Raw genomic sequence first — 16,496 nt, 5'->3', positions numbered from 1 at the left:
GAATAATAATAATAATAATCTTGTGAATATGTGACCTGAAATCAGCATCACATAGCTTTTTTTATTATCATTACAGACACTTAAAGCCAGTCACCAATTAGTCACCAACAGTCAGTTACAAAACAGAAAACACAGCGGTTACAAACACTTAGGAATGAGATGCCTTTATTTATAAATACTGTCCAATGCATTTTACCGAAGTTACCATACGGCTGTATCTCCCTGTACTTGAAGTAATGTTTTTCAGTATATTTGATCCACGCTGACGTTGGATTCATCAGAAAGGGGGTCGTCTATAAACCTGAACGCTGGAGTGGTTCCAATATTTGCTGACTCAGCAGAGGCGTTTAATACCAGCGTGTTCTTGTGGACCCCGTTCGCTGCTGTAGTTATATTTTCAGTTTTTCTTGAGTGTACCTAGAAAGAAGGAAAGATGTGGGTTATATTCGACGGCGAGAGAGAGAGAGAGAGAGAGAGAGAGAGAGAGAGAGAGAGAGAGAGAGAGAGAGAGAGAGAGAGATCTAATGAAGCTATAATTCATTCTACAACAAGATGTTAATTGCTCAGAAGAAACACAACAGGTGAGATCATTTTAATGCTAGCTTATCAGTACGATTTGACACTGATAAAGTGAGGAGATTTAGAGAGAGAGAGAGAGAGAGAGAGAGATCTGATGAAGATTTATTTCTTTCCCAAACAAGTTTTTGACGGCTGAGAAAAACACAGCAGGTGAGAGAATTCTAATGATCTTTATTAGAATTAGTTTTTTAGTAATAAGATTTGACACTGACACATTAAGCAGAATTCAAGAGAGAGAGAGAGAGAGAGAGAGAGAGAGAGAGAGAGAGAGAGAGAGAGAGAAATCTGATGAGTATTTCTTTCTAAAACAAGGTGAAGCATAGCAAACGAGAGAAATCTAATGCTTTTTACTACGGCTTGTTTGTTTATCAATTGTTTATCAATAAACTTTGACAATGATAAAATTTTATTATATATTGTTTTTTTACCAATAAACTTTGACACTGACAAAACAAACACATGAGAACACTCGTGGCTGACCAGACAAGAAGTCAAATCCTTTAACATACCTCTTTCTGACTTGCTAAAGATTTACAAAGTCCCAGGTTTTCGTGACCTCCAGTGCAATCAGAGGTGATGGTACCTCTGGACCTGCCGGAATTTGGCCCACTCGAACTCGGAGACAAGGGGGCGACTCCCATGTGAACGGGCCCGCCATCTTGAGGACAAATAAGATCTTCTCGGATTTCTTCTTTGTATTTCTGGTCGCCAGCGCCAGTGAGAGGACCGACGTATGAACTTTGACCCCGTTGAGTGGCGTCTTTGAATAATCTGTTGATTTTTGGGGGGAAAGGTATTACGTATTAACATTTAGCTCGTTATAATCTAAGAGTAGCTAACAGTAGTATAAATAAAAACGATGAATTGGCTCGTTGTTACTTAAGAGTAGCTAAAAATAGTTTAAATAAAGGCGATAATAAACATAGATATGATACGGCAGGTTAAGCTGTACCTAGGTACAAATAGAGGAAAGAAACTCTGCTATAACTTTGGTATCACACATACACGCACTTTTATATATACAGTATATATGTATATATTTATATATACATATATATATATATTTATATATATACATATTTATATATATACATATATATATATATTTATATATACATATATATTATATATATACACACACAAAACACATATACATACATAGGCTGCATTACCGTATCATACCAAAAAATTCGCAGGGCCATGTTTGAATAATTCACTGTAAATTACTAGCAAATAACCTAGAGTTGTTTATGATCTTTGGTATGAGAGACATAGGCTTATTTAAGAGGTGTTTACTCTCTGCTCCCAGTCTGCTGCTGTTAATTTGCCGAGGAAATTAAGTGCAAACAAGTGTCACTTAGATAACGGGAGGCGCCTTGCCTGTATTCCTTGCAGCTAGCAGTGGTTGTTTAGCTCGAATGTCGAGTATTATTATTATTATTATTATTATTATTATTATTATTATTATTATTGTTGTTGTTGTTGTTGTTGTTATCATTGCGTTACTCGCCAGTTGTAGTAACAGCGAGAAAACTGTGATAAGGGAAATAGAGAACACTCTATACAAGATCAATGCAGCGGATGCAACGATTTCTTTCAGTGGTACTTGTTTGAGAGAGGGTTTGTTGCCAATATTATTATTATTATTATTATTATTATTATTATTATTATTATTATTATTATTATTATTATTATTCAGAAAATGAAACCTATTCATCTGGACCAACCCCATAGGGGCCACTGACTTGAAATTCAAGCTTCCAAAGAATATGGTGTTCATTAGGAAGCAGTAACAGAAGGTAAAAATGTGAAATACAGAAAGATGAGATAAAGAGAAAGTTATTTATAATATTTTTTTTTTCAGAAATTTATTCCAGGGTTTTGTTTTTCTAAAAACAGGATTTTTCCTGTAGAGATATTGGGAATATGAGAGAGAGAGAGAGAGAGAGAGAGAGAGAGAGAGAGAGAGAGAGAGAGAGAGAGAGAGAGAGAGAATTCACTGGATAGCTTTTCCGGTGGAAGTATTAAGAAAGAGAGACAGATATTTTTAGTTATGATTTATATTACTCTCTCGTTATTTATCCAAGTATTTTTTTTAAGAGAATTTTTTCGATGGACGTACTGGGAAAATGAGAGAGAGAGAGAGAGAGAGAGAGAGAGAGAGAGAGAGAGAGAGAGAGAGAGAGAATATAAACAAAAAGAGACTTGATTTCTCTTCACCACTTACTCTGAAATAATTGCAGGTCTTTCTTTGTCTTCGGGACTATTTCCTGGTTCTCTTTCCGTACATTCCTCTTCTCTTCTTCTGTTAGCTATGTCTCCTCTACCTCTACCTCTCCCACCCCCTCCTCCCATTCCCCCACCTCCCCCACCTCCTCCTCCTCCTCCTCCTCCTATTTTTTCTCTCGTCGAACTCCCTTCCTTCATTCTCACTCGCCACTCGTCGTTTCTCGTTCGGCCTTCGCTTCCTCCTGTTCTCACGTCCTCCCCCTCTCTTCCTCTTCCTCCTGTTCCTCTACTTCTTCCTCTTCTTCCCCCGATGGTGTCGCTTCTGCTGGACGTGGCCACGAACGAGTGGGAGATGAAGTGCTGCTTGTAGAAGCACGGGAAGAACGTGATGAGAAACGTTCTTCGAAACTGGAATGGAAACAACAATAAAACTCGCTAATTCTTAATCAGGAAAGGTTATTATTATTATTATTATTATTATTATTATTATTATTATTAAGAATAAAACTTCACTACGTAAGTAAACACTTCTAAGACAGCTTGAAGTTAATCAGTTGCTGCTAATCTAACTGAAATCAGTCTTACTCCGCAACAGTGCATGACAAATTCACTAAGAAGAATCGTCTCAACTCTCCAGGGAGGAAAAAAAACTATCACAGACAGGCTCACAGACTTCACAGGGCTAATTCCCATCCTCATTTATCTCCCATTAAGCCATTTAACAGACCAACCTTGTCCGAAAACGCGCAGTACAGGAGAAAATTGGCTGCAGCGTTGATGGCGTTCAGGAAATTGAAGATGTTTCCAAGGCCTCTCATGATGGCGTAGGCGGGCGTTCCCTGAGGTGGTTGGTACACGGTACTGTCGTGAAACGACGGAATGGAAGGGAAATAGGTTACTGATTGTATGGATTATGTAAGATGATGGGAAAGCAAATGAAAATGAGTCACTATATTATGAAGGGTAAAAACTTTTGAATGAGAGGACAGAATGAAATGACAATAAGCTACTGAATATATATAAATATTGTAAGATGATGGACAAATGCCGTGGGATGAGGGGCATCTGGCACAGGAGTGACAGGAGAACCATGATGGAAAGCACGTGGAAATAAGTCTATGAGCATCACCAAAGTAAATCTTGTACTCTACTAGCTGAAGGTATGTTTTACCAAGTTCTATTGGTGGCTGTAATGGTCTCGTTCAGAAACCATCGTCATGCGTCTTTTATCGTTGTATAACTTCAGTTAGAGTCTTGTCAATCGACTGAAGGTGAGGTCAGCTGAAGGATAAGGAAGCGGGAAGGGTGGAGGGAGATGAGAAGAGGGGAGAGAGGAAGAGGAGGAGGAGGTGGAGGAGTAGGAGTGAGAGGAAAATCAGGAATAGGGAAGACGTTACGAAAAGAAAAGGCATAAAGGAATTGTTTAGATTTTGAATGTTCAACTTAATGTTCCCAAAAAAGTTTTGAAAAGAAGGTTCAAGCAATAATAACAGCCACCTATTTTAATCAGAGAGAGAGAGAGAGAGAGAGAGAGAGAGAGAGAGAGAGAGAGAGAGAGAGAGAGAGAGAGAGAGAGAGAGAGAGGCAAAAAGGAGACGAATTTAAATAAAAAGACTAACGAGGACAGACAACATCACAGGTAGAACATCATATTAATGAAAACAACGAGGGTTCCAGAACACCACCTTTAGGAACAAGACACAAAATAGGTTGACTCCCCTTAAAAATATCATTAACAGCTATGCCGTGGGTACCTTGAAAAAACTATGTAAGATTAGGTATTATAGCATCCGTCTACTAAGTATAAGAACCTTTTGATTACCTAAGTCAAGGATAGAGGTGAAACCGGTTTGAATGAATCTACAAAGCAAATTTTTAGATTTAAAATGTCACTTAACTCTGTGTGTTTTTTCTGGCCTGTAAATCTCTCTCTACTATCTCTTCTAGTTATCTGAATACTGTCTGTTAATCATCCCCTTTTTCTTCATTGTCTTTTACTCTGTTCCTGTTCTTTTTCTCTCTCTCACCTTCTTACAGCTTGCATTAAGAATCCGTTGAAGACAACGAGCAGGCAGAGAGGCAGTAAGATGAAAGTCACGGCTGTGAACCAGTAGTAAAAGTGGCGGTAGGTTGGATCTCGCCCTAACTGGAAAGAAGAAGAGATTAGATTATGGAGAAATGTGTGCAGAGTACTGTCCTAAGCCATATCCCGTTTTCTATGATAGCTTTCATCATTTTGGCTTCAAATCACTATGAAATCTCGTTTTCTATGCTAGGTTCATGATCTTGACTTGATGATTTATGAAAGTTTAGGCTATAATGCCATATCATCGAAGTACTTTTAGTCATTCAAGTTCAAGCGAAGTTGCAACCAATTACTACCCTAAAAGAATTCTCCTTGTATCTTAACAATTTACTTACTTTTTATCTATTTGTTTATTGCTTTGTTAATTTTTTTCTTTTATAATAACTGATCTCTTCTTTCTATATTTCCTATTACCTTCTGTTACTTCTTTCAAATGAACGCCAAACTCTTTGGAAGCTTGAATTTGGAGTCAGTGGCCCCTGTGGGCTTGTTCCAAGTGGATGAGGTTCAGGGTCTGAATAATAATAATAATAATAATAATAATAATAATAATAATAATAATAATAATAATAATAATAATAATAAAAGATAGGGTTGGAGTAGCTGGAAATGGAGGTAAATAAAATGCTAAAAGAAAGTGGGGAGCAGTTAGGGGCCGAAGTGACGCTGCAAAACACCTTTGGTAATTACATAGAGATCACCTCTCTATTTCTGCGCCTGATCGAGAGAGGTTGCTATTCGTAAATGTTGTACTTCTAACGACTTTTCTCCTCGTGAATAAAATTGCCAAAAGTCCTCCAAAATATCAATAAAAAAAGCCAGTTAAAATGGAGAAATGAGATTGCAGAAACAGGAATTAAAATCATAGGCGTGGAAAATTATCTCACATCTGCCACAGAGTAACGATGAAATTATCATATAATTATCATATAGTGTAAGCGTGACTTCTCTCTCTCTCTCTCTCTCTCTCTCTCTCTCTCTCTCTCTCTCTCTCTCTCTCTCTCTCTCTGACGGTCGATTTAGTCAAACTAATGATTTCCCTGATTAACAAAGCAGAGAATCCCCTACTGACTGATGACGGTAAAGAGACCAGTGCTTTAAAAAATGGCCACGAAATGAATGTTTGAATTAACAAGTCCGGAGAGAATTCATCCGTAACTCATGCAATGTAAATCAGCTGATAAATAATTGATGATATTCTCATGTAAATATCAGTTCTCTTCACGATCAAAATTGATAAAAAAGGTAAAAAATTATCAACAGATACAACCAGAGACCATTTTCAAAGCAGAAATGAGTGATATTGCAAGCAAATTGTGCATATCTCGATAGCTTTCATATACGCGTCACTGTATTTTCAATCGATCTGGATGAAAACAGTGAAAATTATCCCCAGACACAACCAGAGACCTCTTTCACTGCAGAAATCAGTGATTTTACTGGCAAATTGCCAGTATTTCAGCTTTTCGTGTACATGACAATTCTCTCCGTGATAAAACTGGAGAAAAACAATGAAAATTATCCCCACACACAACCAGAGACCTCTTTCACCAGTGATTTTATAGGCAAATTGCTGATATTTCAGTTTTTCATGGACGTGTCGCTGTCTTCATAATAAAATTGGATAAAACAGCGTAAATTAGCACCAGAGACCTCCTTCAAAGCAGAAATCAATGATTTTGCAAGCGAATTGTCAATATCTGAATAGCTTTCATGTACATGTCACTGTATTTATAATTGATCTGAATCAAAATAGTAACAAATTAAGATCAGACATAACCAAAGACTCTTTCAAAGCAGAAATTAATGATTTTGCAAGCAAATTATCAATATCTCAATAGTTTTCATGTATGTGCCACTGACTTACAATAAAACCGGATGAAAACAGCAAAAACTTATCACCATAGGCCTATTTCAGAAAAGGTAATCAGTGATTTTACTAGCAAACTGTCAATATCTTACAGAGATCGAGAAGAGAAACTTACCAACCAGGAATTAGCTGAAAGTTTAAATGAATCAGTTTCAACTTTCAGTTTCAAGTTAAAGTTCCCCTGGGCCTCTGTGAAGCTCATAGGGCAGGCGCCGGTCTCCTGTTCCTTTGGCCGACAGCCAGTTGGAGACAGGTCCCAATGCCTAAGACATGTGGCCAGTGTGTGGCTAGGCCCACTACTTGACCCCCCAGCCCGAGGGCTGGTACCTATTCTCCTACTCACCCTCGAGTTTTCAGACTGATAGGTTGGCTGGCCACCGGGTTTATGCAATGACGCCATCCAAGCCACCAGTGAGCAGCGAGATTTGAACCCCGGAACCGATTTAAAAGGAAGAAGAATATCCCAATTTATTTGTTTATCTATTGGTATCTGAATTATTACTTTCTAGTCAAGCCCAGGTCATTCTTTGTTTATATAATTAAACAGAATCGTGAGAAAGAAAAGTTATGTAGTTCTTTGTTCCCAGCTTATTTCTTTATCTACCGGTATCTCCGTCTTCATTCTAACCTAAAGTTGTAATTCTTTGATTAGATAATGAAACAAAATAACGAAAGAGAAAATTTATGGAGTTCTTCAAATCACTTTACCTTCAGTATAGAATGTGATTAAACACATTAGTAAAAAATTATGGGATTCGAGTGGTTGTGTTTTTTTTTTAGTTTTTGAACCGAATAAGCGGTAGGGGCAAAAGACTAAATATTTTGTAACCCTTTTGACAGGACTGATTTAACGGCAATTCGTTTGGCCAATAGCGCCCCATTTTACACTCTTACACTCTCTCTCTCTCTCTCTCTCTCTCTCTCTCTCTCTCTCTCTCTCTCTCTCTCTCTCTCTCTCTATATATATATATATATATATATATATATATATATATATATATATATACAGTATTTATATGTATTTATATATATACAAACATAAATACACTGTACGTATATAATACATATACATACATATATATATATATATATATATATATATATATATATATATATATATATATTGCTATGCTTAATATAATAATAATATATAATAATAATTTAATAATTAACAATAACAATAACAAACAACAACAGCAACAGCAACAACAAACAACAACAACAATAATAATAATAATAATAATAATAAATAATAATAATAATAATAATAATAATAATAATAATAATGCAAAAGGACATTGTTCCTATATTTCCAACTTGAGTGGAAACGAACAAAAATGAAAATTCACAACAATGCACAAACAGTGAGAGAGAGAGAGAGAGAGAGAGAGAGAGAGAGAGAGAGAGAGAGAGAGAGAGAGAGAGAGAGAGAGAGAGAGAGAGAGAGAGAATTTCGTTGGGGGAACCAAACCTTCACGGTAAATTATTCTGGAAAAATTTATACTTGGGCTAAATACCTCTTTTACAACCGAAATCATCCAGTGTCCTTCTTTATCAAAAAATAAAATATGGATTCTACTTTCCCATTAACTCTAACGTATCTAACATCGCTATTTGTAATTAGAACTACGGAGCTTCCATTGTCGTTTACTCGACTCAATCATTTTCCTTCCTCATTAGAAATCTTTCGCGATTCAGCATTTTGAGAATCATAGCTCTACATATTTCCATCATTAGAATAAGTAATTAAAAAAGTGGGGGCGGGGAGAGATTTGTTTCGGAAGAAAAAAGTAATGTTTCTTAGTTTTCACGTTCCGAGGAAAGTAGAAAGAGTTTCTCATTACAAATAGTTGAGAAGTGAAAAATGCTCCGAAGGAGTTTGCTGACAGCTTTTAATCAAGGCCACCGAAAATAGAGATCTATCTTTCGGTGGTCTCCGTATAATGCTGTATGAGCCGCGCCCCATGAAATTTTCACCACGGCCGGTGGTGGCCTTTCCTACATCATTGCCAGAAGCACGATTATGGCTAACTTTAACCTTAAATCAAATAAAAACTACTGAGGCTAGAGGGCTGCAATTTGGTATGTTTGATGATTGGAGGGTGGGTGATCAACATACCAATTTGCAACCCTCTAGCCTCAGTAGTTTTTAAGATCTGAGGGCGGACAGAAAAAAGTGCGGAGGGACAGACAAAGCCGGCGCAATAGTTTTCTTTCACAGAACACTAATCATTCAGCGCTGAAAATAATGTTGAAACAATTGTTAGGAGAGGGCTGAGGAAAGTAAGATGGAAGAAAGAGAATATGAACGGAGTTACAGTACAAAGGAACGACAGGGGTTGCAGACTACCCTCCTACGGGGGAAAAATGCCCTTGAAAATTGGAAGGGGTAAGTGACTCAAAAATTAAGATTTAGACTGAAATTATTTGTTCCTACAAAGGCTTACAATCATTCTTTTATTCCAAAAAAAATTGTTTAGATAAATAAAATTAAAAATTAGAATATATATATATATATATATATATATATATATATATATATATATATATATATATATATATATATATATATATATATATATATATATATATATATAGCAGCAAATGAACCGAACGCACAGCAATTCCATTATCATCGAAGAACGAGCCAATCTGGATTTGAGCTGTTTCCAATATAGCCCTTACGCTGTGTGAAACAGGACGAGACAGAAAACAAATGCTATAAGTAAATCACAGAGCTGGGTGGGACCCCAACAGAACTCGCCTCGATGCGGTTTGGAGCTAATTCTCTCTCTCTCTCTCTCTCTCTCTCTCTCTCTCTCTCTCTCTCTCTCTCTCTCTCTCTTTTGGATGGGGTGTGAATCCTGTTATCAAGCTCGCGTAACAAATGGAGATTAGGATCTGGATGATTGCGTGTGGTGATTGTTTAGATGAATTAGGCAATTATTTGATAGCTTTCTTTATCTGTCTGTCTGTCTCTCTATCTATCTATCTATCTGTCTATTTCCTTAGAGACACAAGCAAAAGGTTTTTGAAAACTCAGATGACATTAAAAAGGCGAGGCGTATATATATATATATATATATATATATATATATATGTGTGTGTGTGTGTGTGTGTGTGTGTGTGTGTGTGTGTGTGTGTGTGTGTGAGAGAGAGAGAGAGAGAGAGAGAGAGAGAGAGAGAGAGAGAGAGAGAGAATATCATTTTGAGACACTTTCGCTCTGCCCGGCTTACAAACACACGCACAGTCCTTGACCACATTATATAACAGAGATATATATACTCCGTCAGCTGTAGCCAAAGCCTAGACTGATATCTTGTTAGGCCTAATTGATATAGTATTATAACTATTATATGAACAAGCAACATGACTTTGAAGCCTATTAGACGTAGGATACCATCCTGCTTTCCCTTCATTAACTCGTAGGACAATGCCACACAGTTTCCCAGTCAGGTAGAAGGAGATTGCCTATCCTCCTAATTAAGAATTGGCGTAGCTTTGTCTCGTCACGGGCTTAATACTGTTGCCAATCAGTGACTAAAGTTTGGTTTAGATTTGTAAAGGGTTATCACTTTGGTCATTCACAACGTGTCAAGGCAGCAGAGCAGAGAAATGAAAAACCTTAGTCCTAGGCCTAGGCTTAGTTGGTATGATTATTCATAAGAATAATCTTTGATCATTCACAACGTGTCAAGGCAGCAGAGCAGATAAATGAAAAACCTTAGTCCTAGGCCTAGGCCTAGCTGGTATGATTAGCCATAAGAATAACCATACCTAGGCCTAGAAGGTAGGATTATTCTTCTGAATAAAAAAAAATTGTCTTCAGTAACACAATTATTCTGGCAGCAAATATCTCAAAAATATTCAGGGAAACATATATTAATGATAAATAAGATAGCAGTTATAAAACCTTAATCCTAGGCATAGGCCTACCAGGTGTGCTTATTCTCATAAAAGAGAAAATTATCTTTGTAACGCTTATCCTGGAAACAACGCTTTTAACAATATTAAGGGTAACATTATATCGATGATGACAAATATAATTACAGTCATGACTATCTTATCGCTAAGGGCAGGAACAACGTCATAACTAATAAAAATACTTTCGTTCCGTCATACTTCAGTATTTCAGCTCCTTTTATATCAGAAATGACCTAAAAAAGTGACTCAAGAACTAAAAGCAGGAGAGAAAAGTCCACGCAATATGCAGGAGGCTTTACCGCCTCTCCTACCATGACCTCTGACACTGGGTCAGTCCTTACAGCGCTGTAATCCAGGTCAAGTCGAGGATCCTGCAAAGGATATCTCGTCTTAGTCACCACTATCCATTCGTGGGGTGTCGTCGCCGTCAGGAGCCAGCAGACGCAATATACCACCACGACGAACTTCTTCGCTCTCGAGACTGTGCAAAGTACCTGAAGAAGAAGGCGAAGAGGAAGATTAAAGGTGGATATTGGATGTTTTTTTCTTTTTTAAGGTTTACCCCTCCGTTGCATGCTGACGTTTCATTGCTAAAGAAGAAGAAGAAGAAGAAGAAGAAGAAGAAGAAAGAAGAAGAAGAAGAAGAGGAAGAAGGAAATGAAATGTACAAATAAGTACTCCAGGCATTCTCCCGATTTCTAATATTAGTATCCGTAGTTGGTTTACGAGCGCCTATCAAAGTATATCTTGTTTCATTAATAACATTTTACTTAAATTGGGGATGTTTGAATGGCAGTTTTATCATATACATAAATAAAAAAAACCTTCATGTACATGTATAAAATTATATATACTATTTCATATACAATTAAGACATTTCCACAAACAAATAGACGCATTGATAAAGAATTTTTTAGCTTAAAAAAAATAACAGATAAATTACTATAAAGATTTTAGTATAATACAATATACTTTTACAAGCATTACGGCTTTACGTGATAAGCTAAATGAACCTAATATACTTCATAGACTTTCACTTTTGTCGTGAATTAGTTCTGTAACTTAAAAGTAATTCATTATCTCTCAAAATGAGACTAAAAATAATACTTACTTTCCCCTTGATGGGATGGGAGACGACCACGTATCTCTCGATCGTAAAGGTGACCGTCAGCCAAATGGACGTACTGCCTGGAATAGATAGATAGATAGATAGAGGGATAACTCGTTTGTTGTAAACGTGTGAACATAAAGGGTCAATAAAAATAGATGTTATGTACAAGTATATTATTACTACGTAGTTTGATGTCCCGCAACCAGGGCGGCCTGGAAAAGATAAAAGAGAAATAACTAAATAAATAAATAGATAAATAAATGAATAGAAAGATAGCTAGATAGATAGACAGATAGATAGATAGATAAATCGTTCGTTATAAACGCGTGAACATAGAGGGATTTAATAACTGACAGAGATGTGTATTATATCAATATCTACGACATAGTTTGGTGTCCCGCAACCTGGGCGGCCTGGAAAAGGTAAACAAGAAAGAAATAACTAGATAGATAGATAGATAGATCGATAGACAGACAGATAGATAGATAGATAGATAAATCGTTTGTTATTAACGTGTGAACATGGAGGGATTTAATAACTGATAGAGATGTTACAGGGTATATTAATATCAGTACGACATAGTTCGGTGTCCCACCACCAGGGAGGCGCTGCTAGCGGTGGCCGTCGACATTTGCGCGGGAACCGCGGAGTTTAAATGGCTGTTTAGTGCGCGTGTGCCCTTTTATTTTCCGTTTATCATCGCCATGTTCGTACGTTGCGCGGCTTATAATTGAAGAAATGGACGCGTGAATTCTTCAAGATGAGATGGAGTAAGAAATCACGGGTAAATAAAGCGTAACGAACTTTTTATAACCGTAAATTTGAGGTTGTCATTTGGACGTCTTGCTAAAAGCAGCTCCATTCACGCTCTCTCCGATAACGCATCTTATGATTTCAGTATATTATTGTGGGTTACAGCGCAATGGCGATTTCATTTTTATGGTCAGAATATCATTGATATTGAATATTTCACATAAAATAAAGTAAAAAAAAATATCTTGCCCGTTTTTTAAAAAGCTTATAGTAGTATGTAGGCCTAGGCCTATGTGTCACCGGGTACGTCAACCAGTCTCGCCTTTTCAACATGGTACTAGGGATACCTGTTGTATTTTGTCAGTAGATAAAACATCGTTAACCCTATGTATTTCACATAATATATGATAAAGAAAAACTCTTGCCCGCTATTTAAAAGGCTTTAGTAGTATGTAGGACTAGGCCTATGTGTTACCGGCGTCAACCAGTCTCGCCTTTGAAACATGGTACTAAGGATACCAGCGTTATTTTGTCTGTCATTTAGAATTTATGTAGCATGTAGTCTGTAGCCATCAATTCTTGGTTTTAGATATGTAGATGCAGCGTTAGAGTTGTCTAACAAAATACGTTTATGCGTTTTATCAAAAGTGGTTTCTCGACGATATTCGGAAACGTCACACTTGGTGAAAGCATTTCAGGATGACGTAAACGAACCGTGGAAAGTGACTTTATTCAGTTAAAGGTGAAAATTGCTGTATTTTTCATATATATAACGAATCCTGATTCAATTGCAAGTATAAATGAAGCAAGAGGGAGAGAGACAGAGAGAGGGAGCTTACTGTACAAATAAGGAATAGACGGGGAAAACCGTTAGTCCCAGCACGCTACATTGAGACCGGCGAATGAACTAAACGAAAATATCTATATATTTATATATATACCGGACCTTGAACCTAGAGTAAACTATAATTACAGAGTCTCTCTCACACTCATTCTATTTCAAATTACAACCGTCTGGCTGAGTGATGGAGTGAGACGGAGCAGTACCATAAATATGGTTTCTAGCTTGTGCGATCGTTTCCATTTCCCCGCTTCTGTAAACATACCATTTCTAGTTTATATCAAGTGATTATTTCCGTCACTCTGCTTCTCGGAGTTTCTCTCCATTTGCTGATGCTGGACCGAAATTGTGTTTGTGAAGAAGGTGCTAGGTTTAAATGTACGTTCATTGTTTGTTAAGGACACCCAGCACAGAGGGAGAGCATGTTCTTTCTATAGCATGCATGCGTACATACACACACACTCACGCATATATTTATGTATATATATATATATATATATATATATATATATATATATATATATATATATATATATATATATATATATATTATTACAGTTACACACACACATATATATATGTATACAAACATACATGCATACACATGCCTATCTATACATATGTGTGTATGTATGTGTATAAGTATAGTGTACACATACATACATACACACATGTATATACATACTCGTATATGTGTGTATACTGTATACTTACAATACACATAAGCAAATTTCTTGAAATTGTCTCTAAAACTTGACTGGAATATCAACATATCCATTCTTCTTCAATTTATCGTAGAAATAACCACTGCGCTAGTTTCCCAGAGACTTTTTCTTTATTTTAAAGACTGTTTTTCGCTCTAACTCTCCGTTTTTGAATGATATTGGATTTGCGAACTATTGGTAACCAATCGTGTTTGAAGGAAAAAAAAATACCTCTTTGTTTTATTGTCCACGGAAAATATATAACCCCTTTCCCATCTAGGCCTACACACGCCCGGTATCCGAATGTTTTTCCCAGGAGCCATACAGAGACTCTCCTGGTTTTTCCATCTCTGGGAGAAATACGATGGCTTTGCCGTTTTCGAACTAGGCCGCATGAATTCTAGCGTTTTTGGAACGATTCTGACCCGTGTGAGATATTGCAGCGGTCGCTGGCAACAAGGTCTTTACACATTGCACTGTTGATCTAGGTTCATATAAAGCGTCTGTGCCTTTATCATAACTCCATCTTTTTGCGACACTACACTTGTCGTCCATAGGAAATCTATGAAGAATTAGACCCCTATTTTTTTACTATTTTCAAAGTACCTGTTTACTGCACAAGAGTTGGCTCATATCGCTTAAATTGTCTCAATTGCAGCAATAAAGAGAAAAATATAAGGCCGCTATTACGACAATATCAATACCAAATATGTGGAAGCAAGGCCTACACTGTTTGTTTGTAAACGAACTGATCAGTCAGAGATCACCAAGGACCATGAGTAGACCGCGTGACGTCACAATCTCCACCTGCGCATTAGATCCCAATTTTGGGTCAGCCGTGAGAAGACCTTGTATTCTGTAGACCTTGGCTGGCAATTCCTACGCGCAACAATAAAAAGATATGTATTTATTCGTCTGAGTTCTGAAGATAAAAGTTTTGTTGTTGAATCTACTCTGTTCAGTCGTGTTGACAAACCATAAATAAAGACGGCTGGAAACTGATTGACTGACAGGCGTTACAGGAAAGTGGATACCTGTCTAAAATACAGTGAGATGTTGCATCATCAGGTACATTCGGCGATTCAACTTTGTCGTAGAGACGGAAAAAATACGTCGAATATAAGAGCGACATTCAACACATGAACGATCCAGGCCAATATGCCGTAATGAAGAGACTTGAATTCTGCCTTACGTGCAATAAGAAGACTTTTAAAGCCTTGGATTAGACAGGTTCCTCTGTTCCAAAAGTTGACAGCATAAAAAATGAAAGCCTTTACGTTCAGGGGAGCGGGCCTATGTGGAATTTTATCAAAATGCAGATGGTGATGCCCTTTAGAGCGAGTATCACACTCAGGATCCACAGGATTTAAACGTGGTAGCCTAATAGAAGTTCCGTGTTAAAACGGCTTATGCAAATGGGTAAAAAAAGCATATCCTTCAGGAAAGAAGGATATTCTGTAGGATATTCTGTGTGATGGACATTGCAGGACATACCTAAGAGATGGTCTGAATCATATAGTTTCAATTTTCTTGTAAAACTTTCTTATGGTTTGGGAAAGATTATAAGTTGATAAATAGTATATGTATTTATATATCTATGTATGTATGTACACTGTATACTTATAAACACATACATATGTGTATATATTCGTGTGTATGTGTTTGTGTGTATAAGTACAGTATACATACATAGACACACATAGATTATATATATATATATATATATATATATATATATATATATATATATATATATATATATATATATATCTACTATATGTGTGTATCTATGTATGTATATGTACTTATATACATACCCATGCATATATATACATATGTGTGTGTTTGTGTTTATAAGTATACAGTATACATACATACATAAGCGCATACATATATATGTATATATTACTTATCAGTTTCTAATCTTTCCAACACCAAAAGAAATATATTTTACAAGAAAATTGATAATATGTGATCCAGACCATCGCTCAAGGATTTCCTTTAATGTCCAACATGTAGAATATCCTACAAAATATCCTTCTTTCCTGGAGGATATTCCTTGTTGGCCATTTGCACAAGCCGTTTTAACACGGAACTTCTATTACCACGTTGAAATCCTAGTCATCCTGCGTATGGTACTCGCACTGAAGAGCATCACCATCTGCATTTTGATAAAATTCCACATTGGCACACTTCCCAGAATCAAATATCTTTCATTCCTTACACAGTCAACATTTGGAACAGAGGAAGCTGCTTGATTCAAGGCTTTAAAAGTCCTCTTATTGCACGCAAGGTAAAATTTAAGCGTTGTAGTCACAGCATATTGAGCTGAATCGTTCCCGTGTCAAAAATGGCTCTTATATTCGACGTATTTTTTCCGTAGCCATCTTTACGACGG

The 16,496-nt window shown here is 36.7% G+C and overlaps 2 protein-coding genes across 2 annotated transcripts in view; both read right to left on the bottom strand.

Moving 5' to 3' along the window:
* Positions 1-2,934, bottom strand: LOC136842673 (uncharacterized). The gene is made up of 3 exons (XM_067110318.1): positions 2,807-2,934; positions 1,089-1,350; positions 1-417 (listed from the first exon to the last, which is right to left on the bottom strand). Exons 1-3 carry the CDS (start codon positions 2,932-2,934, stop codon positions 244-246), a joined length of 564 nt encoding a protein of 187 aa, XP_066966419.1. The 3' UTR covers positions 1-243.
* A 1,408-nt stretch (positions 2,935-4,342) lies between these two features.
* LOC136849659 (FMRFamide receptor-like) overlaps positions 4,343-16,496 on the bottom strand; it is a 41,171-nt gene continuing 29,017 nt past the window's right edge. The window contains exons 2-4 of the mRNA XM_067122966.1: positions 11,801-11,877; positions 11,031-11,183; positions 4,343-4,954 (exon numbers count right to left, since the gene is read on the bottom strand). Coding sequence (XP_066979067.1) covers positions 4,832-4,954; positions 11,031-11,183; positions 11,801-11,877 — 353 coding nt within the window. The 3' untranslated portion in view covers positions 4,343-4,831. The remainder of the gene's footprint in view (positions 4,955-11,030; positions 11,184-11,800; positions 11,878-16,496) is intronic.

This window comes from Macrobrachium rosenbergii, chromosome 2 (genome assembly GCF_040412425.1).
Source record: "Macrobrachium rosenbergii isolate ZJJX-2024 chromosome 2, ASM4041242v1, whole genome shotgun sequence".
Taxonomy (NCBI): domain Eukaryota; kingdom Metazoa; phylum Arthropoda; class Malacostraca; order Decapoda; family Palaemonidae; genus Macrobrachium; species Macrobrachium rosenbergii.
Note: the sequence above shows the minus strand (reverse complement) of the source record. Positions and strands in the feature narration are given on the sequence as shown.

Excerpts from the sequence above, each read along its gene's own strand:
- LOC136842673 (XM_067110318.1), bottom strand. The coding sequence starts at position 2,934 with ATGGGAGGAGGGGGTGGGAGAGGTAGAGGTAGAGGAGACATAGCTAAC. Across the intron at positions 1,351-2,806 it reads AGACCTGCAATTATTTCAGA|ATTATTCAAAGACGCCACTC; the intron begins GTAAGTGGTGAA and ends AAAAATCAACAG. Across the intron at positions 418-1,088 it reads CTTTAGCAAGTCAGAAAGAG|GTACACTCAAGAAAAACTGA; the intron begins GTATGTTAAAGG and ends CCTTCTTTCTAG.